General features: G+C 39.5%; 1 protein-coding gene across 23 annotated transcripts in view; it reads left to right on the top strand.

Moving 5' to 3' along the window:
* EP400 (E1A binding protein p400) overlaps positions 1–23,257 on the top strand; it is a 58,260-nt gene that overhangs the window by 17,248 nt on the left and 17,755 nt on the right. For 14 of the 23 annotated variants that reach the window (XM_063173556.1, XM_063173568.1, XM_063173571.1 and 11 more), the window contains 28 exons: positions 2,340–2,430; positions 2,842–2,949; positions 3,663–4,051; positions 4,548–4,853; positions 5,000–5,185; positions 6,530–6,670; positions 6,778–6,856; positions 7,133–7,179; positions 8,199–8,256; positions 8,940–9,029; positions 10,185–10,292; positions 10,784–10,977; positions 11,162–11,339; positions 11,810–11,946; positions 12,102–12,271; positions 12,698–12,872; positions 13,264–13,400; positions 14,028–14,214; positions 15,142–15,308; positions 16,141–16,295; positions 16,816–17,064; positions 18,116–18,280; positions 19,049–19,216; positions 20,407–20,498; positions 21,191–21,489; positions 21,921–22,123; positions 22,222–22,391; positions 22,605–22,801. In XM_063173556.1, the coding sequence (XP_063029626.1) occupies positions 2,340–2,430; positions 2,842–2,949; positions 3,663–4,051; positions 4,548–4,853; positions 5,000–5,185; positions 6,530–6,670; positions 6,778–6,856; positions 7,133–7,179; positions 8,199–8,256; positions 8,940–9,029; positions 10,185–10,292; positions 10,784–10,977; positions 11,162–11,339; positions 11,810–11,946; positions 12,102–12,271; positions 12,698–12,872; positions 13,264–13,400; positions 14,028–14,214; positions 15,142–15,308; positions 16,141–16,295; positions 16,816–17,064; positions 18,116–18,280; positions 19,049–19,216; positions 20,407–20,498; positions 21,191–21,489; positions 21,921–22,123; positions 22,222–22,391; positions 22,605–22,801 (4,646 nt within the window). The remainder of the gene's footprint in view (positions 1–2,339; positions 2,431–2,841; positions 2,950–3,662; positions 4,052–4,547; positions 4,854–4,999; positions 5,186–6,529; positions 6,671–6,777; positions 6,857–7,132; positions 7,180–8,198; positions 8,257–8,939; positions 9,030–10,184; positions 10,293–10,783; positions 10,978–11,161; positions 11,340–11,809; positions 11,947–12,101; positions 12,272–12,697; positions 12,873–13,263; positions 13,401–14,027; positions 14,215–15,141; positions 15,309–16,140; positions 16,296–16,815; positions 17,065–18,115; positions 18,281–19,048; positions 19,217–20,406; positions 20,499–21,190; positions 21,490–21,920; positions 22,124–22,221; positions 22,392–22,604; positions 22,802–23,257) is intronic. The other 9 variants (XM_063173564.1, XM_063173577.1, XM_063173574.1 and 6 more) reach the window with 7 other exon arrangements.

The raw sequence follows: 23,257 nt of genomic DNA, 5'->3' as shown, positions 1-23,257 counted from the left end.
TTGCAACTATTTATGGAGAAATAATGTGTCCCAATCAGCATCACCATTCAAATCCCAGTGCAGAAGGGCAGTGCTCAGAGTGATTATTGTGTGCATGCTGCATAATCATGACCTCGGGACAGCTACATTATTTTAATTAAAGTTGGGACAGTTTTAGTCTAATATTATTGGTATGTGACTGCAATTTATGAAAACATAACATGTCTGCTCTCTGAAGAGTCTGGCCTAAATTACATGGTGATAATGCAGACAGCTGGGAGGCATATTCTTCTTAAGAAAATGTCAGTCAAAAATCCTAAAGTGGAGATACAGCCTGAAACTGTGAGTATGCAGTCATCCAGAGGGAGAGAGCAGGTGAAATAAATGGCATTTAATGTGGAGTTTGAAGAATAAAATTTCTCAAACTGATGTCCTAGCAGCATCTGAGACAAATGGGACATAAACTGAATTTGTTAGTCAATTTAGTAGCATTTAAATAATCAATTCTTGTTGCTTATTTTGAAAATTCTGTGAATGCCCAGGTCTGTGATGCTCTGCCAGACACTGGCTGTTGGACCTGAAATATGCTGCATGTCTACCTTGTGACAACACAAATATTTGAAAACTTAATCGCTATTGGGTGTGAAATGGCAGTGAACTGTGAATATGAGTCAGAGACATTTAAAACCAGAATTTACATCTTAAGGCTGTATCTGTATGAAGTGGCTGCAAGTGCCCTCAGAGCAGCAAGGAGATAAAGTATTATTAATTCACAGCTATTGATTGAGCCTGAGGGGCATGAGATATATTCAGCTCAAAAAGGAGTATTTGAAGCCCAGTCATTGTAGGTGATGTTGGCTGTGATTATTAACAGCATGCAGTGAAGCACTGGAGATGCAGGATGTCACTGCTGGGATTTATTTCAATACAGATTGGTGTTTACCTCTGTGGGTTTAATTTAAATTGGTAAAATTTTGGTAAAAATCAGAGGAGAAAATACATGTGAATAAAGTAAAAAAAAAAAAAAAAGGGAAATTACTGCCTTTTGTGTTGTCATCAAAAAATTTCACAACATTTGCAAACCCTTACTACACCTCAACATGTTTAAGGCTCTCACCCTTAGAAAAGTACACTTTGAGAACTAGAGTGCTAAATTAATTCATTTCCCAGGATGCAGAGACTGCCATACATAGTCTGTCTTTGTATTTTCTGATGGAATCTCTTATGACAGTTTTTGGGATAGCCCTTATTTTTCTCATATTAAGTTTCACAGTAAAATATTTGGTACAGCATAACCAAATACCGAGGAGAATTTAAAAATTACTTGGAAACTCACTGAAAGGAATTGGACTTGCACAGACACTGATGGACATTAATAAATACTTGCAGTATACTGAGGGCCCAAAGAGCATTAAAATTGTCATATACCCAAATTTGTTTGCTTCAGTAATCCTGTATGTGAGCCTGTCACCTGTGCTTGATGCTGAAAGGATTCTCTGGGACAGGTTCTTGCCATCATTGTTGATATTAAATGTAGTGATTTAAAAATAAAGTTTGAATGCACTGTGTAATCTTACTGAAGCTAAATTCCAGCTTGCTGAATCAGAGCCCAGTGATTCCTTTTGCATCTCAATATCAACAGAACTCTTCCAGGCCTGTTAATTCATAGTTTGTGTGCTGTTTATCCTCAGACAAAATGGATAGTAATTTCTGGTGAGCTCTGATGTCACCTTAGCCTTAGGGCAATATTGTTTCTCCTCACTGAGTTTATTCATGAGACCCATTTTGCCAGCTGTGCAAACAGGTACAAGTCCAGCATCTGGAAAACTGGAACTGGAACTTGTGTACCTTGGCTGAGTTCATTATTCCATCTTCCTAGCTTTTTCCTGAAATATTTCAATGGCAACTCTCACAAAGCTCTATCCTGAGAGAGCTGGAGACTCAAATTAACTATTTTCAGGACAAGGATGAATTTGTGTTACTGATGTTTTACACGGATATGATACACTAAAGAAAATTTCCATTAATTAAAAAAAACCAAACAAACTAAAAAATACTGGGCAAGTTTGTTTTTTAACATATCCCATTTTCCTGAATTTGGTATCACTTAACAAAATGTAGGTGTCATTATATATAAACAACCTAATCACTGTAAAATTAAAACTCAACAAAGAATGTTTGTGCATTGTGGATAACTAAAACGTCATAGCAGATAATGAATGAGTCTTGTTTCCTTTGTTGTACAGCTGTTCTGAAGGACTTTTTCTGTGCTGGCCTCCTTAGATCTGCTTATAAATTCTCTCCTGGTGTCAGACCATCTGCAGATTGAACCTCTGTGATTTGTTTTCTTTTCCGTGTAGCAAACGCATACAGGGACTCCGGTGACGGGGACTGTGAGCACCATAGAGATTGAAGCTTTTAAGAGACAGCAGCAGGCCCTTGCACCAGCAGGTATGTTCCACAGGCACAATTCCACTTCCATCCTCTTTTTTTTTCCACACAGTGATCGGAGCCCACTGTTCAAAAACACATTTTTGCCTCACCTTGGGAATCATCAGATCCTTAGGACTATCTACTGTGTGACTGGTGCTGTGGGAAGAGTGCACTCCACTCCCAGTAGATAGGCCTGGATTTGGCAGGCATGGAGACATGGTTAGGTTGATTATTCTGGCTGAGAAGATTGGAGATGGCCAACTTGAAGTCAGAGGGACTCTGGCCCTGGAGCATGTTCTTCATCAATGCTACACATGTACAGTAGTTGTAGCTTTCGGAGCTGACGGTGGAGTCATGTGTAGTAGTTTGCTTTGTAAAACTGAACCCATTCCATTATACCATGCCATAAATGGAATTTGAATATCACAGATTCGTCTAAGAGACCACGAATTGAAGTGGGCCGTCATGGGATGGTTTTTCAGCACCCGGGTGTGGCTTCAGGAGTTCCTCTTCAACAGCTAATGCCAACGGCACAAGGTACTGTGTCACCACATGCCAGCTGCACATTAATTTCACAAGGAGATGTTGGTGATGGAACTAGAAACTTTGGCTTCTGGCCTGCCAAGATCCTAGTCCCACCACACACTTCTCCATGTAAATTAATACTTGGTATGCAATGCCTGGTTCGTTTAAGGAGCTGAGTGACGGGCTCCAAAGGTGCATGTGGGCATGGAAATACGTCACAGGTGCTGATGCAAAATGGCCAGTCTGAGAATTCTGGAACTGAACCAATGATTTATGACAAGGAAACCATCTAATTGGAACATCACGACAAATTTTTATTCATTAGTCATGCCAAGCTTTAGAATATGTGTTAGAGTGAATGTGTTCTTAGAAAGACTAAGTAGTGTTTAGACTTCATGCTGGTATTTTAGGTTAAACTCCATTAGTTCACCACTCCTTTTTTTTTTTGAGTATACGAAATTTAGAAGACCTATAATGACATGCTCTTTTTTAGTTGCTGTGCTCCAAATTTTAGTTACAGTCCTGTGCATGAAGTACTTCGTTGTTTATTGTAATGGTGATTTATTTTGTGATTGTGATGTGGTATTTTCAAGTGATGGTGTCTTGTGGCAAAGTAAGTAACAAAACCACTCTATTCGCAGTCGATTTCCTCCTTAAATCCACAGAGACCATCGGGCATTTGAATGTTTTAACCTCACCTGCACGTGTTTCCTGTTGCCCTGCAGGAGGGATGCCTCCCACGCCGCAGACGGTGCAGCTGACGGGGCAGAAGCAGAGCCAGCAGCAGTACGACCCCTCCAAGGGCCCCCCGGTGCAGAACGCGGCCAGCCTGCACACGCCGCCGCCGCAGCTGCCCGCGCGCCTGCAGCCCGCCAGCGTCCCCGTGGCGTCACTGCCCGCCGCCCTGCAGCTCCCGCAGCAGCAGCAGCAGCAGCCCCAGCTGGTGGAGCCTCCAGCCCAGCCCCAGATCCAGGTGAAGATCCAGCCCCAGAGCGTGCCCCTGACGGCCGCCCCGCTTCCAGCGCCGCTGCAGCAGCAGGTGCCACCGGCCATCCACGTGCAGGGACAGGCGCCTGGCCAAGTGTCACAGCCACAAGCTGCCATACAGCAGCAGGTATGGGGGTGAACATGGATGGGTTTGTTTCCATGGCCAGTAAAACCTTAGAATGCTATCTTCATCTCTTAATTCCACTGGACAATTAAATCCTTTTCTTGTAGAAATGCAGGTGTGTCGCTTTGTTCTTCCAAAGTTCTTCTAAGCCTTCTGATGTTTACATTTTTGTAATACAGTTTCTCACGCACTTTTCATGTAAATAATGATTGATTTGCATTCCTTTCTGGAGGAAGAGAAAATTGATAAACTGTTAGTTTGGCCAGTGTGGTTGGAGAAGTAGCAATTTCATCCTCCAATCCATGGTCACTTTTAGAATTCTATAAATATCAAAGTCCAGAAATAAATGCTCCTTTTTTGCCTTGTGTCGTTTGTTTTGCGTTGTTTTGCGACGCAGGTGCACATTTGTTACTAAGTTAAAGTCTCCATTATGTTCTGCTCTAGTGTAGATTAAGTATTGAATCCTCACTCATCAGTAACCAGTGTGTTTCTTGGGCAGACTGTGACTCTGACACGGCCATCTGCAGATCCTGCTCAGAGTTCTCAGCGTCTTGCAGCAAATCCACTGCCACCTACCTCATCCATCGCCCCAGCAGCGATCCCAGGCACAGCACCACCTTCTCCATACCCAGTGCAAACAAACAGGACCTCTCCAGCCACCACCAAGTCCCTGTCTCCTATTGCATCCAAGCCTCCTGGCTTAGCAGTAGCAGCAGCAGCACCTAAAACACAAAGTCCAGCTCAGAATGCAGCGGTGTTGCCACAGGAAAACTCTCAAGACAAGCTGGCTGAGCAAGTCAAGCTGGTAAGATATATTCTGTGTGATGCTTTTACACTTTTATTTTCCTGTCAATTAATTTCATATAGTGGGAGAATTACTATTTTTCTCTGATTCTATGACTTCAGGTGCATTCTGCAGCTTCATTGTAAGTCTGTGTACTTCTTTTTAAGGAAAATCAAATCCACCAGCGGATAGCAGAACTGAGAAAGGAAGGTTTATGGTCCCCCAGGCGACTGCCTAAACTCCAAGAGGCTCCAAGACCAAAATCCCACTGGGATTATTTGCTGGAAGAAATGCAGTGGATGGCAACTGATTTTGCCCAGGAGAGAAAGTGGAAGATGGCAACTGCTAAGAAGGTACATTAGAACCATTTTATAACTCAGAGCAATAAGTGTTTACATCACTCAGTTTGGTAGCAAAGCTATTGAGGTATTTTTTGCTACAGGTAGAAGCAAAAGAAAGATGAGGCACTAACTTTTACCTCAAATGAGAAGTTTTGTTGTCAGTTTTGCATATGGCACCTGAGACAGACAAGATAATTGTACACATTGTGGATGCAAATAACAGTTTGTGGATTTTATTCCTCTGGAGATCAAATAGCTTTTTTAGGAGCCTACTGGGTTATAGTTAAATAAAAACTGGAGCTGTCATGCCTGTCTCACAAATGAGTTATTTCCAGCCAATAAAGAGTAAATACAGAATTTTGTAAATAGCTTCCACTGGATGTGGTTGTCTGTCTAGTTATTTTTTCTCAATCTCCCAGAAAAATAAGAGTAAAGACAATAGTGGAAACATGGTAGAGAAGTGTTTCCACAGGAGGAGAGAGCAGCAGAGCAGGAATGCAGTAGTGCAATGAAAATTTCTGTGGTGTGAGATGAAATATTTAAAATCTGTTAATTTACAATAAGCAAAGGTTTTCTATGGATACCAGCAGTGTTGCATCTTTTTTTTTTTTGATACATTTATGGCCAGTTTAGGGTAATGAACAGAGCAACTGAAGGTCATTAGTTTAAATTGCCATGTTGTTTTCTATTGTATATTCTGAAATGATGGAAACTCAGAAGCAAAGTATTGAAATAAGTGTATTGTTTTGTACAATAAATATCTGCATTTTGAATATAATTTAAATCTGGATTTCCATTTGTGGCCAATGGTAGGTTTTTAAGAATAGGAGAAACAGGAAGGGCAAATGTGAAATGATCCTTCCCCTGGCACTTTGCTTCAAACTTCTGGAAGTCAATGTTTTAGGGACCTCCTGAGCTAAAGGTTGCAATCAAGTCAGTCTTAGCAGCCATTGACTGATCTTTCACTCATGTATGTACACTCTTTTTGAACTCATTTTAGCTTTGGTCTCTGACATTTTGTGGTGTGATTTCTGTGACTTCATATGTGCTGTCTGAAAAAAAAACTTTTCTTTTGTGTGTTTGCTGCTAATTTCAGTGGAATTTTTTTCTAATTTTCGTATTCAGAGAGTGAATTAAGAGTTTCTTACCTGATTGCTTAGTTATAGTTGCATTTTTTTTCCTTTGAATTTCATGTCTGTTGCTTTATTGGCATGGTAAGAATTAGAAATACTGGAGGTAAGTGCTATGTGTGTAAAGCTATGGTCAACATCTGGCTGCTGATAACCACTATAATCTTAAGAAATGCAATGAAATGTATTTTGAGGTAACCTAATTCAGTATTTCATGGTATTTTAGATGGTAAGAACTGTGGCTCGTTACCATGAAGAAAAGAAACTTAACGAAGAGCGAGCTAAAAGGGAGGAACAGAACAAACTGAGGAGGATTGCAGCATCCATTGCTAGAGAAATAGAGTATTTCTGGTCTAACATTGAGCAGGTAAAGTACCCACTCACTTAGACTTGTGCAATTTGTGGTGGTTTTTTCATCTTCAGGAGTTTATTTGTAAAATAAAAGTGATTTATTAGACTTGCTTTACATTTCAGGTTGTTGAAATTAAACTGCAAATTGAATTTCAAGAGAAAAGGAAAAAAGCTTTGAATTTAAAGAGATTTTCAAGGAAAGGTAATTGCATTCCATTTCATAAGAAATATAGTCTGAATTCTGATGATACTGTTTTATATAATTTCACTCAGTGCAGGTTAATCTCAGTGGTAAAATTGTGAGTTGCTAATAATGGGTTGTGAATAGATCTGAATAATGATTTATGGGTTTTTATGGTTTTGTGTTAGATTTTGTTAATACTTCTTGTGTTTTCCTTTGAATACATTTAAAAGTTCATGTGAGAAGTGTAAAATTGCTAGATGATGAATACATACATCAAGTGTAATAATTTTCCAGGTAAGGATGCAAAGGAAGACCTTTATTTGGAAAAAGAAAGTGAAATGGTAAGTTTTTGTTTTTTGAAAAAGCCATCAAATTGGTTTAAATGTGACTACATATGTGAAAGAGTTTTGATAAAGGTGATTTTTTAAAAATATATGGTGATGATAAGAAGATTTCACTATAGTTACTTACAAATGAACATTCAGTCACAAACACAAGTATAATTTTGCTTTTCTGGTTAGGAAGGGGATTGTGGTTGGCACATATCCTTAGTGGCTGTGAATCATTCATTCTGAGATGGAAGACCAAAAAACTACAAATTAATTGCCAGACTTGGGCAGGAGGTTCATTTACAGTAGCCAGGGGTAGACTTGGTGGGGCATGAAATGTATTTTCAGATGTTCAGCAGAGATTTATCTGCTGAGAGATGAAGGTGTATGGTACAGAATGGATCAAACTGAATGAAACTTGGATATCTTTTTCCCTGGATAAAATGTGTGCTAAGGACTCCTTGGCTGTGTCTGTGCAATTGGAAAAAAATGGACGAGGGATCTGAGGCCCTGAGCCATCTGTTGAGGCACAGCTGATGCCCGTGTGCTGGAATACTCCCCCTCTACCAAGCAGAGTGCCTGCATCTGAATTTCCTGCTAGGAACAAGCCTTAGCATGTGTTATCAGCCAAACTGAGGCCCAGCACTGGCTGTGAGAGTTAATTGGCACAGGCTAAACAATTCTACAGAGTGCACTGGACAGCTGAGACAATTACAGGCCTGTGCATATCTCTTTTTTATTGACGAGTGAAAACATTTAGTCCTTGAGCCAGTCTGGCTAAAAGTTTTGTACCACAGCTGGACCTGAATAATTTGACCCATGAGCAGTGCAAGTGGCAGACTGCACACTCCCATCAATTCAGAATTAGAATTTCTGGTTTGGCATGACCAGGGAAGTGCTAATAGGTGTTAAATGTCTATCAGCAAATGCTTTTGGGACTGCAAGGCATGTTTTGTTATTTTTAAAAAACAAAGCCCTCTGCTTATCTTTTGTTTTCTCTGATTTAAAATATTACAATTATTTAATGCTAGGGGGGTTCATCATCTGGAAGGAAAAGAAAGGCAAGCACATCTTTGACTGATGAGGAGGGTAAGTAATTTCCCAAAAATTTGCATTCATAGCATAGTACATAAGTTGAATATTAAACCCACAGGTTTTCAGTCTGTTACTGTGTGGGTGCAGTGCTCTTCATGAACCAAATATCAACCTTCATCTTTTTCTTAGAGACATTAGACAGTCAGTTAAATAGTAAATTATCCCTAAAAGAGCTCTAGTGAAAATCTGAAAACAACATTTTCCTTGAAATGATACTGCTGTCATTATTGATGGATTTTAATTCTTTCTGTCCTCATTACTTCATTTGTCAGGCCTTACTAATGGTCTTGAAGCTCTTTTGAGGATTTTAGACTGAAATACCCATCTGCTTTGGGTCCTTTCTTGTTGGTGACCACTCTGTCATGTCCCTGACAAAGGAACTCTCCTGTTCAAAGCCTCAGAAGAACCTGTGGGGAACAATGTCAATCAACACTTAAATGCTTTCTGTCCTGAGGCAGAAGTGCTTCTCTCCTGTTCATTTACCTTTCAAATACTGCATATAGTTGCTTTCAGATTATCTTGTTTTCCATACATATTTAATTCTTTTTAAATCCTGCAGGCTTAAATTATTCTGCAGACTTAGAATATTCTGTGCTCATTCACTTCAGGGGACTAGAATTACAAGCCTCCTGAATTATTGCATTATTTACCCAAGATTTGCATTTGTTTTCTTGCAGTTGAAGATGAAGAAGAAACAATTGAAGAGCAAGAAGCTAAAGAGGGAAACATAAACCATCAAACTGAGTTGTCTAATCTAGCCAAAGAAGGTAGGCACGTGGCTTGGTTCTTCTCTGGGCTGGGCTCTGAAACAACAGCTGGAAACACACAGCACTTGTTATATTTGTAAAGAGGATTAGAGGAGGGAGACTGCATTCAGATGTTCAGTCCTGTGTAGTCTGTGTTTAGTTTTTTCTGTTTGGAAAGCTGCAGCAGTTTATGGAGTGATGATCTGCACTTTATAAAGCAGTCCTGGTTATCACACAGGGTGGCTGGAGCAAAAGCAGTTCTCTAGTGAAGCACTGCATTAAAACCTTACACCAAGACTCTCAGCCCAAGTTCTAGGAGTGCATGATGAACACTTAACACCAGGGCTGGATCAGATTGAACATGGACACTTTATCAACTGGCTTGAGTATCCCAGAAGGGTTTTTGACTGACTTGGTAGCTCCAAAGTGGCACTTAAGTGCTGATCTTGAAGGGAGGTTATAAATATTTGAATATAAGGTGCTTTTAGGGACAGTGCCCTGGCTAGCAGCTCTCTCTCATTAGCAATGTGATTGCTGTGCTGAGCTTGATGTGTGCAAAGTAGCCCACAGAGATGTGTCACTTAGCCTGGTAAAAGCAGATTTTCAGAGGCAGGCTGCCCATGAGGCTGAGCGTGCCTGGTGATGAAAATGCCATTTCCAGGTCTGTGTGTTTGCTCTGTTTGGCAGCTTAGTGGCTGCACTGAACTGGCCAGTTGGAGGGATTATAACCCTTGGCCAGTCAGCCAGGTTCCTAATGAGAATATTTGCTGATTGATTGGCCACTGCCAGTATGTACATCCTGCTTTAGCAGCTCAGACAAGGGATCCTGGAGTTACAGCTCAGATTTGAAACTTCTGAAGTGTTGCATTGTCAAACTGCATTTGATGTCCCTACCTTCCCAGCTGGGGATTTACTGAAGGTTGTAGGGTTTGTTTGTAATGCAGTAAAAAGCAGAGTATGAGAGCAAACTGCTTGGTGTAGTGCCAAATATTCTCTGTAATCAAGGTTATTAAATAAATACTGCCATCATTCACTTAATAATTACCTCTGAAGTTAACTTCTGATTAGAAAACTGGCTTTATGCAATTGTGAAGAATGTAATGAGATTATAATTAATAGTATCTATTGTTCCAAGTTTTGGTATTTTTAAAACTTCCATCCTTTAATAACCTTCAGCTGAATTGCCTCTGGAAGATTTGGTAAAGATGTATGAAGGTGCCTTTGCAGAAAATTTTCACTGGCCCCAGCCAAAGCCTGACAGTGAAGAGGAGAGCAGTGAGGAAGGTAAATTACTCTATCTTTAGAAGTAGTTGTGCTGATTTACAAGGTGAAATAAGTTTCTTGACTCTTCAGGACTCTGTGAAAAGACATTTTGTTCTAGGAGAAAGCACATCTTGAGTGAATCACATTTAAAATTTCTCAGTTTGTGAAAAGAGGGCAGTATTTGCCTGTCCTAAAGTGAAGATGTGTGAGATTTTCAAGTACAGTACTGAGCCATAGAAAAACCTCTCTGCACTGAATTAAAGAGCAGGCTTCATAGGTAGCTATAATTATACCATGTTAGCCTAGCTAGTGTGAATATCCACAACATGTACATGAACCTGAGCTTAGGCTATTTGCATTTTACCTGAACTAGCTTGAAAATCACAGAAATACTTTTAAAAGTTGGCTGCCTCCTTTAGACCTGTGTCTGAATCCTGGTTATCTCAATTCCTTTGTGTAACTGCTACTGAAGTATATTTTAGATACCACTGTAATTTTTCTCTCTCTCCTAGAAATGGAAGACCACATGTCTGATAGGGAAAGTCCCCAGAAAGAAATTGTCCTCATAGACTCCCTTCTCACCATTGATCAGTACAAGGTCATGGACAGGTCAAGTCCTCCCAAGAAGAACATGAGAGACATAGCAGAAGTGGCTGCTGCAGCAGAGATGTTGTTACCTAAAGGCAGCTCCAGGATAACAACAGCAGTAAGAATCCCTATTTTCTATGTGCTGATGTTTACATAAAGAATGCTTTTTTCTTCATTTTTTTGTAGCTTTTAGCAAGAAATTCCTTTTTTTTTTTTTGAGTTAACTTTTTTGAATGTTTATGCTTTATGCCATGCTCTGCAAATTTAACTCAGGAAAGAATATCAAATTATTCACATTACAGGTAAAATACAACACTCCATCACTGCTGTATGGGTCTCTCAGAGAATATCAGAAGATTGGGCTGGATTGGCTGGCAAAGCTGTACAGGAAGAATCTCAATGGCATCCTGGCAGATGAGGCAGGGCTTGGAAAAACAGTGCAAATTATTGCCTTTTTTGCCCATTTGGCTTGTAATGAAGGTAAGTTCTTTTGGCTAACAGTTTTAGACAGGTACTAGGCCACGTTATCTTTGTGAATTGTAGACGAGGGTCACTTTTTTTTCCCTACTGAACCATACCAGGCTTTAGTTAATGATAGGAGTAAGATTGTGTCAGAATAACTTTCTGATATTTTGTGACATAAGTAAGACACTATACTTGACTAGATAAAACATAGTGTTATCTAGTCAAGTATAGTGTCTGATCAATCTGTTACCCTCTAGAGATTCTTCTGAATTCTTTTAAATTCATACTAGTAGAGAAAAACCTTACAAATGGTTTAATGACTAGGGGTAGATTAGTAATTAAAATGCCTCTGTTTGTTGTTATTTGATCTCACTTTTAATGATTAATTTAATGCAATGCACTTAAAAAATCAAGGGAGAATATGAGCCACATGCCTTGTAAGGAGTCTCTTTCCAGTGTTAACTGCTGTGTTTCCCCTTCTGTAGGGAACTGGGGTCCTCACCTTGTTGTTGTCCGGAGCTGTAACATACTGAAGTGGGAGCTGGAATTGAAACGCTGGTGCCCAGGCTTGAAAATACTTCTCTACTTTGGGAGCCAAAGAGAACTTAGGGCAAAAAGACAGGTGCTGTATTTTGCAACTCTTACACTGTTGCCTGTACATTTAGCCTGTGTATATCTGTCTTATATGTCTTTTCTAATGAAGAAGTAGCTGGTTGTAAGATATTTGAGAGTTCTGCCTTAACTTTTCTGTCTCATCCTTTCTTTCCTTTTCCATAGGAATGGACAGAACCCAACAGCTTCAATGTGTGCATCACTTCCTACAAGCAGCTGTTCAAAGGCCACACAGCATTCATGAAAATGAGATGGAAATATTTAATAGTAGATGAGATGCAGCAAATCAAGAATATGACTGAGAAACACTGGGAGGCACTTTTCAATCTCCGCAGGTACAGAGCAGAGAATTGATTTCCTGCTGGCAGTGAGTTTTTCTCTTTTCATGTCACACAGTTCTCTTCTTAACAGAAAACTTGATTAAAAAAACCCTCTTGACTTAGTCTACCTGAATTCCTGAGCACTTCCTATAGAGAAGTGCTTTTATTTGAAACAGTCAGGATTCAGAGAAATGCTTGAGATCTTTTTGTTTCCACTATCATATCCCTGTAATTCTTCTTTGCTGGCATTCTGTGCTCCCAAGCAGATTCCCTTGTATGTTCTGATACTCTGCAATGAAGAAGCTATTTGGTGATATATTCAAGATTGAAAAGATACTTTATCTTGGGTTTAATTTTGTTATATCTACATAATTCTTCTGTATATCTGACAAACATAAAGGCACAATAATCAGTCAATTAAAAATCTTCTTTTATTCACAGCCAGCATCGTTTACTTCTGATAGACACTCCTTTGCATAACACACTGATGGAGCTGTGGACCATGGTGCATTTTTTGATTCCGGGAATTTCCAGACCTTACCTGGATTTTCCAGTAAAAGCACCTAATGAGGAAAACCAGGATTACTGCCATAAACTGGTCATCAGGTTGCACAGAGTATGTTGGAATTTTTCCTCATATGTCTTACTAAAGGAGTAATGCTGTTAAGGAGAGGGGGAATAAAAATATGTGGCCCAGATCAGAATTTGTGTCTTTTCTTAACATTTAGTTTAGTTGAAACAGAGAATCCTGCTGAAAGCAGAGGGTTCTGCTACCAGGAGAATGTGGAGATTTCTTTTAAAAATAATACAAAGCTCAGATTTTGAAGCATGGTGTGCAGAAATTAAAGAGCAAATTAATGTCTATACAACTGTGTGCATAGCAGAATGATTATATATAGCATATGCAATTTATCACATCAAATCTGTTAGGTGTGAATAAGTTTAGCTTCCTGTTGTAAAGTCTTTGAAGTGAGAATTTTTTTCCTGTCAATTCTGCAATGTTTCAGATGATTCAGCCATTTATTTTGAGGAGATCAAAGAGGGATGTTGAGAAGCAGCTCACAAAGAAGTACGAGCACGTGCTCAAGTGCCGTCTGTCCAGTCGACAAAAAGCCATGTATGAGGATGTCATACTGCAACCAGGGTAAGGGCTTGGGACAGAAAAAAAAAATGCTGTCACTTTTAGTGCTTAAGCAAGGAAAGAAATGATTGTCATGTGGGGAAGTGTTTTAGTGCTTCTCTGAAATTTTGCATTATGACCTGTGAATAAAATGTGATTGCATTATAGACTAGAGTTACAGCAGGTGGTGTAATTTTGTGATATTTTATGCTGATGTGATAAATGTGCATTTATCTCTGGAACCTAAGAATCCAGTTATGATGGTCAGGTCTTCTGCTGTGTTGTTATAACATTTATCTCTAATGAATGGTTCTTCATTTTTTTAAAGCCCAGAGTTTTTCCTCACTGCCTCCCTGCCAGTGGTAATTGATAGGTGCAGGGATGAAACAGAAACAAAACAGGGAGAGGATGGGGGGCTGGATAGGTTCTATTTGATTGTAAGGCAGCCCTGGGTCTTTAAGTTTCACTTTTCCAAATTTACTTTTGGTACAGTGCTGCTTAGAATACTGCAGAAGACCTTGGTGAAATCTAAACTTGTTTTAAGACTTCTGTATAACATACTGCATTGCCCATTCTCACCTTGCTGATTTAGGGACACCTCCACGAAAGCTGCACATAAATCAATGTCTTTCTGTATAATTTATTTGGTAGAACCCAGGAAGCCCTCAAAAGTGGGCACTTCATCAGTGTCCTGCATGTCCTGATGCAGCTGCAGAGGATCTGTAACCACCCTGATCTGATAAACCCCCGGCTCTCCAGCTCCTCTTATGTATCAGAAACCCTGGAGTACAGAACAGCCTCTCTGGTGCTGCGAGCCCTGGAAAGGGATATTTGGAAGGTCAGTAGAAAAGTGAAGGTTTTTTCCCTCTCCTAGCACCCTGGCAGAATTTTAGTACTTACTGTTGTTTTGTTATATGTGATAACAAAAGAAGTTTGTAAATAGAAGGAATTCACTCTTCCATAACTGTGGCTACTAAGTGAGTTCTTGCTGCATCTCTTTTTTTGTTGTAGTGGTATGAACTTTTCAAGTGGTGTGTAAACAGTAATTTTTCACGAACTACTGGGTCAAAGAGAAATTACCCTTGCTTTTATCATGCTCATGTTTGCAGGAATTTTCCAACACTGAAGTCACTCTGGGTAGCCCTGTGTTTATTTATGGCATTCTGCAATTTTCTTTTTGCTTTTACTCACTGAAGGAAAGCAAGACATTCTTTTTCACAAAACAGTAAACATTCTCTTACTATGACTAAATTAGTACCCTCCTGTCAATCCATTTGAAGTACCACTATTTATGTCATTGTTAAACAAGTGATCCCACTCCCTGACCTGAAAATACAAAAGAAGTATGAGTAATGGAACAGCTGACTTTTTTTGTTTAATTTTATTTCCATCCTTCATATTTTTCTACTCCTGAATTATAGTTCGGCATTTAAGCTTGAGAGTTAACCTTCAAAGAGTTCTATTTAATTCTTTGGAAACTATGATATGTGAAGAATTGTTAAATGTGTTTTGTTTTAATTTCCTTAACTGGCTAATGATTTCAATTCTTTTTCTTCTAATACTTAAAATGGGACTGTCAGTTTAAGATTTATTTCCAAGGTTTCTGGACAGTTTTGGCTAATAATTAATAGTTTATTTCTTAAATTTACACCATTTATTTCAAGTTAAAAAGTAAATATATAGAAATTGAATTCAGCATTGAATGTTATGAAGACTTAACTGTTCAGGTCATCACATAAAACAATTCATTTTCTGAAATCCCTAGGAATCGGACCTGTCACTTTTTGATCTCATTGGAATGGAAGACAAAATGACTCATTATGAAGCACAAATGTTGCCAAAACAGAAGGTTACTAGAAAGTTGATTGAAGAAATCTACAGCTCCCCTCCACCACCAGCGAGGCCCAACCCAGTGAAGCTCAAACCAAGCAGGTGTGTACACCTACACTCCTCCTAAGCTAGAATCACAGCAGCAAAAGGTGCTTCTGCTGCAGTCTTCACTGAGCTCTCTCTGCATCTCTGTTAATGGGATTCACACAAAACCTCAGGCTTACCTTTGCATTTAATTCTTATCTTTTGTGTTTACCTTTGAAAATAAGAATGCTGTTCTTTGAGGCATGCAATTCCATTTGAAGTTTGTTGATGGATTTCCCATAGTCCTTACTTCAGCAGCAGATGAACTTTGTTCTTGGACATTGTTTATGGCAATTGAATGTTGTTTTGCTGAATTAGCATGAGGATAATTCAAGTCTAATTTGGGCCTGCAGTGTCAGCTGTGCTCTCACTGTTATGGCAGAGACATATGAAGTTCTATAGCAGTACATTTTTCTAAAGTATTTTTCTTCTAGTGAAGTAGTGTTCTCAAAGTAATGTAGAACTAACACAAGAGAGCTGCCTGATGACCTGCAGCATGCTGATGTCTCTTTGTACATTATATGGGAGCCTTTTTTTTCAGATATCTTCAGATATATCTTTTCCCAGGTATTGACCTAGCCTCTTTAAGATGTTTCCTGTAATTCTGAAGCATCCTGCTTTAAACTGGGTATATGGCAATGAAAGTTTTTTTCCTTGGATTTGGCAAAATCACTTTCTACAGTGTTCACTTAGGAAGCTTGTGAAGTGATGAGTCTTGCCAGCTTCAGCCACCTGCAGGAAGATCAGCATCTGACATGATCAGTTTCTGTGTTCCTGGGGTGACAGAGTTTACCTCTAAAGGCCAAACTATGATCTTCCTGTGGAGTTTGACTTTTCCTGCTCTTGCCAGGTTGTTCCAGCCCGTGCAGTATGGTCAGAAGCCCGAGGGCAGGACAGTGGTTTTCCCAAGCACTCAAGTGCAGCGCACGGTGACCACGGCAACAGTGACTCAGCAGGGACAGGTTCGAGGCAGATCCCCCATAGCCACGGTGTCTTCAAATCAAGGTAAGGCACTCAGTGCCACCCTGGTCACCTGCACCTCAGTGTAGACAGATACAAGTTAGTGTGTTTAATAGAGCTCCTTTTCCCTCAAGCTTATTGGTCTAGAATACTAATGGCTTAAATATACCAAGAGACTAATTGCCAGTAAAATTCCCCACTAGTTTCTCCAGTATGATCTGCCAGTATAATGCAAAACTAAGCTTTGTGTAACCTGTTAGCTTATGGAGTAAATATGCCACAGTTGATATTTAAACCCCGAAGACATGTAATGTTCTGTCAAATATGGGAATGTACAGTGCTTCTCTGTATTTATTTAGCCTTTAAACAATGCTTTCCAAATAGATAATGTTGTAAAACTAGGATGGAGTAAGAGGTGTGGCTAGAAATCCCGGTGTGTAAGGACAAAGCCGTTCTTGTAGCCGTTTGATTATCCTGTCGGAAGGTTTCTTTTTAATGCAGGTTGTTTAAAAGAGCGGAGTTAAAACCTCTAACAGCTTGCACAAACAACCCTTATTGATTGCAGCTGCAGCAGCACAGTTTCAGACAACTCAGGCTTCCACCAGTGCTCCAAGACACCAGCCCGCAGCGACCTTCACCACAGCAACTAGCGCAGCCAACCCTGTGAAACCGCGGGGCCAGAGCGCGGCGCCGGCCCCGCAGCCGGGCCAGCCGCAGGCACAGCCACAGCCACAGCCCCCCCCGCACACCATCCAACAGAGTGTGCTGCCTCAGAGGCTCGTACTGACCTCTCAGGCCCAGGCACGGTTGCCTAGTAAGTGGCCTCCCCTTTCAAGGTTTCTCCCACCTTTGTACTACAATGAGGTTAAGTTACTAGGCACCCTAAGATGTGTACAGAATCGTTGTTTTTTTTTCACTCTTCTGATTAGCCTTGCTCAGTACGTTGCTTATGACCAAGGAAAATCGAAAATTGGATAAGAAACAATAGAATTGCTGTGGACATACATTAGCGGTGTCAACTTAATCTCCTATTTCTGCATGTTTCTTCTGCTGGCAAGACTTCCTTCAGACCAAATGTTTTAGCTCTCTCCTAATTATTCCTTTCATGTTAAACACTAATCCATCTGCTAAAGGCCTCTCTGGCGGAGAGGAGCGTCGCCACTGTTAGGCAGAGAAAAGTGATGAGGCTTTGCTTTAAGGTTGTATGTGCACTGCCTATTAGCATGTGTAGAGAGTACTGAGCACTGATGTATTAATTTTATCTCTGGGGTAATGCACTGCCTTTACAAAAGCTGAATTTTCACACCAATATTTTCTCAATGTCCTAAAACTTAATGCTGAAATTCCTCTAACCTTTCTGCATTTAAATCACAAAAAGCTTGGTCCTTGCCACGTCAAAGCTTTTTGGTTTGTCTAAATGCAGATTGCTTAAAATAAATCATGTTTCATCAGCAAATTTCGAATGTGTATTTAATGTGCCACACATAGGAATATTTTCATTTCTTCCTTAAACTTTCCTTCATGCTCTTGAAAAGGCAGTGAAAATGACTTTAATGTCTATACTTGTTCTGTTACAAAGTGTCACATGAGTTTTCAGGTAGCTCTTAACTTTTTTGCTAATGAAAGTGGTAATTTCTAAAATGTTGATGTTCTTACCCTTTAAACAATCAGCTTCTTTCCAGTTTGTCCAACAAATATAGAAAGCAATACCTGCTTAACTTTTATATGACACTTTTGATGCACTAAGTATAATTATGCATGGAAGGCGCTTCAGCACCAGTTTACTAACCAAAATATAGAATTGTGAATATTGAACAGCTCGCCTCCCACTTTGATTTTTTAATGCCTGTTTCCCTCCTTAACAGGTGGTGAGGTAGTAAAAATAGCCCAGCTGGCTTCTATAGCAGGAGCACAAGGCAGGATTGCTCAGCCAGAGACCCCAGTGACTCTGCAGTTCCAAGGGAACAAGTTCACCTTGTCACACAGCCAACTCCGCCAGCTCACTGCAGGGCAGCCCCTGCAGCTACAAGGTACTTACTTCAACAAAGGAAATTTTCCATTATTCACAATGCTCATGTTTTGATATGGGCACCATGTTCCTTGTTGCTGGAGGTTTTTCCATCCCCAGTGCTTGTATTGTCTTGCTCTTCCTATTTTCTGTGAGCCAAGGTAGCTCTGGTTTGAAAAGTAGATGCCTGTCAAATGAAAGACATGGTTAGTTTCTTTTTCTGTATTGTATGTGAAAAATGTTATTTCCTTTGTTTCCACACCCAAGCAGTGCAGCTAAAGTAAGGTGAGGCATTATTTCATAAAAACTCCCTGCTGAGCAGAAGCAGAAAAACTGAGAACATTCTTGGTGTATTCTGAAATTGTGTAAATAATCCTTCAAGATTGGCATTCTTCTGAATTTTTTGCCCTTGTCTGAGTGCTCTACCTACACTGTGTTTTGTTCTCAAATCTCCCTTGCTGGTGATGTGTATTGCCAAATGTAGGAGAACTGGCATATCTTCATTCTCCGTGGCCAACTAAGTAGAGGGAATGTTAAATGAAGACTTTCTGTTTGACTGGATTTTGTCCAAATTCTATATAAATACCTAGATTAGAATGATACCCCTATGACATGAAATTCCTCTTCAGCTATGAATACTTGGGTGTTTCCCTCCTTTTTGGCAGATTGGTGTAATGAACGTGTCTGGTAGAATTTGAAACAGTAATTATCAGCTTGTAACACTAATAGATTTTGCTAGAGAACACAAATTCTTTTCCACCCTAATGTGTGTTAAAATCCTCCCCTGCAGGAAGTGTCCTTCAGATTGTGTCAGCCCCTGGGCAGCAGTACCTGAGGCCTCAGGGCCCTGTGGTCATGCAGACAGTTTCCCAAGCAGGAACTGTGCAGAATGCCCTGAATGCTTTAGGAAACCAGCACCAGGCAGGTGGCCCAGCTTCCACTGCAGTCACACAGCAAGGTGGGTTCTCCAGCCTGAAGAAATGTCTCTGTCTAAATATTTAATTGCTAAAATCACATTCATATATAACTCCAAATTGTTGCAAATTGTAATTCTCTAAGTTGAGCTCAGAAGTGGGTAAACTATGAGGGAAATCTTTGCAGTTTGTATTTCATGTGTGCTGAAGTTTTAAGAAAACTTTTAGTACAAACTTAGGAGAGCATGTAACTTAATTATAGATTTTTTTTTACCAGTTTCACCTGTGGTCAAATTTTTTTTGGGAAGAAGTAAATTTGAAATACTTTGTTAATTTTTGCAAGGAAAAATCAAGGGACAAAATTTTTTATACTGGCAGAAAATGTCCAGTAATTGTCTCCATTTTTCCACATTGATTTTGCTTTTATCTAATTTCTTTCACTTTTCTAGCTGATCAAGCCACAGTTTTCCATTTTTCTCTGCAAATGTTGCTTAGGTATTTGGTGCCTTGCTGTAAATGTGATCAGTTCCTTGCTTAAAAACACAACCAAGATGTTGACAGAAATAATGGAGAAATTTATGCATTTACAACAAAACAGATTATTAAATGAAGATAATACAACACTGGGAGTTCATTCCCTGAAAATGGCCATCTGCTGTAATTTTCTTGGGATATAAAAAACCATTCCTTCAAAATGGTGTGATGCTCTTACAGTGTAGTTAACTGTCTGGGTAAACATCTGCTAATAATTGAAATCACAAGAATGCTACTGAGATTCCATCATATGTTTTCACCAATTTGTAGATACACTCAAATGTGTTTTCTGAAAAATCTTAGATGATTTGCTCAAGATAAGTTAAAACAATCTTTTTCTGAATTAGAACATTTTCTATTTTCTATTGTGTTCATATTAACATTTTCTGAATGTCAATGTGTGTTGCACTATGCATGACATTTTGAATAAAGTACGAATGGAGCACAGCACTTTGCTTTGTACAAAGCAAAATAAAATTCCATTGATCTATCTTGGATTTTTGTGCAAACAGTTCATGTGAATATCTGTCAGAGATTTGATGTATAACAAAGTACAAATTTGCAATACTCAATGGACATTTAGACTAAAAATTTGTCTGCAGCAATGATGTGTTACAGCTATGAAATTTCTACTTACTGAAAATAATAAAGAGACCAATTTTCAGATTAATAAATATATAAACACAAGGTTTATCCTCAGTTTGTATTCCAGGTAGAGCTGCAGTTACTAACTTGCCATCTGGTGACATGGGAGCAGTGTTAAAACCAGCACCTTTGCATGGACAGTCACAGGTACTCAATTTTTATTTTCTTTTGGAAACACCACTTTTCAGAATCAGTAAGTCTGTGTAATAGTTGAAAGCTATAATTTGCAGAGCTGGAATTAATTAGGGGCTTTGATTATAGAGTAGGTAAATATCCCAACTTCTGTCCATCTTTCAGGTTGACAGATCTGACACATTTGTAATCCATAGATAAAATAATCAGATGTAGATAAAATAATCAGAGGCAGTTGACAGCTTTCTTGTGCTGTGATATACAGATTCTTGTAACTGTAATGGATTTTAATATGTAGTAATGCATAAATAAAGAAATGTGAGTTTTTTGTGTTTTGAACGCAACTGGGAAAATTTTTATAGATTTCTAATCTTGACAGGATTTTGGATAAGATACTCAAGCAACTTACCAAGTGCAGGGAAACATCAAGAATATATCAAAAGCTATGAAAATACACCTTTAAAAAGCAAGAAGATACTAAGCTAAGGTAGAATTGACTCTTTAATAGGAACTGAATTCAGCTGTAGTCTTCAGATTTTATCTGGAAGGTATTTTGGTCTAAGTAGTAATTCTACTCTAGGATCTGTACTCTGATCCTGATAGTTTCTAAAGAAACTCAAATAGATTCTAAAGAACCTCAAATCCCTCATGTATTATTACTGTGATGAGCAGCAGATGTGGTTTTCATTCCCCTTCTCTTGGCCAAGGAGACGTTTGAGGAGAAGAACCGGCTCTTGAAGGAGCGCCTGGACCGGATCTTCTCGGGCAACGAGCGCCGCTGCTCGCGGGCGCCGGTGTACGGCCGGGACGTGCTGAGGGCTTGCTCCCTGGCTGGGGACACCAAGGCCTCCCAGCTGCCTTCCAGTCAGGCCAACAGCTGGAGGTGGGCTGGCTTTGTCAACTGCTGCCTTTCCTCAAGTGCCTGCGGAGGCCCAAGTAACCCCTTGAGGGAAATGATCCTGGGGTTGGTTCAGCAACAGGAATCTCTAAGGGATCTTGTTGACAGGTAATGTGTGACCCTGCCTAACAAGCCTCTACACACATCTAGTTTCTAAAACACTTTTCAAAAAGGATTAAAACCTTGTTTCTGTTGATGAGCTTATTTGGTTTAGACTGGTTTATTTAGCAGTAGATGATGTGCAGCATGGAAGTAAAAATAAGTCACTTCCTGTTTCCTTTGGATCTTTATAAATGTTTTCAGTGCCCCTTTCCTAATTTCAAGCCCAAGTTCAGCTCACTTAGACTTTAATTCTTATGCTTTTGGATTTATTTGAATAGGTACCACTTAGACCCAACTAACAAGAATTAAGACCCAGAGATGCAGGCAGAAGCTGGTTTAGCCAAGCCTGACTTTCATTGCTGTGTCTATGATTATTGCTGATCATTTTGTGTGTAGCTTTTTAAATCAATATTGCCTTGTTTTGATGCTTTTCACAGGGCTCTCTTCGTGTTGCCAGCTGCAGTTGCTGCTCCCCCATGTTTCTATGTAGCAAATCCTCCCCCTTCATACAGTCACAGACTGAAACTCCTTAAGCACAGCCTGAGGCAGAAGGCAGCTCCACACTTGCATCAGTTGCAGCAGCTGACGACTCCTCACTTGCTGCAGTTCCCTGACCTCCGGCTGGTGCAGTACGACTCAGGTAAAGGACATTTGCTGACAAGATTTCAGTCATTTCCTCTATGACATGAATGGAATTTGTATATAAAACCATTATTGGTTTTTCTGTTTGAATTATAGGAAAATTAGAAGCTCTTGCTGTGTTGCTTCAGAAGTTGAAATCTGAAGGGCGTCGTGTGCTGATTTTGTCACAGATGATTCTGATGCTGGACATACTGGAGTTGTTCCTGAATTTCCATTTCCTCACCTTTGTGAGGATTGATGAATATGCCAACCAGGAACAACGTCAGGTAAGTGTGCCCTACCAGCTGCCCACTGGTACAGCAATAAGTGCTGCCCAGGCTTTTATACACTACAGCAGAGAAAGGAAATTTTCCTTGTTTTGTATTCAGTTTGAAGCACTTGAAACCTTTTTATCCCATTATTTATTAAGCTATAGTGAATTTGGTTTGATATTTTATTTTGATGTTTATTTAGTCCTTGCTTTTATTCTGTTTATGTAGGAGCTGATGAAGATTTTCAACAGAGACAAGCGCATTTTCTGTGCCATCCTCTCCTCTCACAGCCGTTCCACAGGAGTCAATCTTGTCGAGGCAGACACTGTTGTGTTCTATGACAATGATCTGAACCCAGTGATGGATGCAAAAGCTCAGGAGTGGTGTGACAGAATTGGGAGATGTAAAGATATCCATATATACAGGTGATGGTGACAGTCAACATCTGCTCTTTAACATGTTTTAATGTGAGGTTAGTTCAGAGGGTGCTGCCCTGGATGATCTGGAATAAAGTGGAAACAGTGCTGAAAACCACTTCCCTTCAATAAAAAAATGCCAGAGTATTCTATGAAAAAGTGGGGGGGGTTTAACACCAAATGTAGTAAATTAATCATACCTGCATGAGTTTTGTGTGTTAGTCTACATGGAATATTTGAAGAGATCCTTTTCATTATTGATTTTCTTTTTTTTTTTAATTACATAAATTATTAAAAGAAAACTCTAAAGTAAAGGTGGTATTGTGTTTTTTTCTGGGCCTGGAACATAATTAAAAGAACTCCCAGATACTACCACATTTTAAACATTTAGTGGTATTCTCTAAGGACAGTTTGTCTTTTTATTTCTGAAAGCTGGTTTGGAAATGACTTACCAGATTTCTATTG

The sequence above is a fragment of the Melospiza melodia genome, chromosome 20 (assembly GCF_035770615.1).
Source record: "Melospiza melodia melodia isolate bMelMel2 chromosome 20, bMelMel2.pri, whole genome shotgun sequence".
Lineage (NCBI taxonomy): Eukaryota > Metazoa > Chordata > Aves > Passeriformes > Passerellidae > Melospiza > Melospiza melodia.
This window is presented reverse-complemented; position numbering and strand designations above follow the sequence as displayed.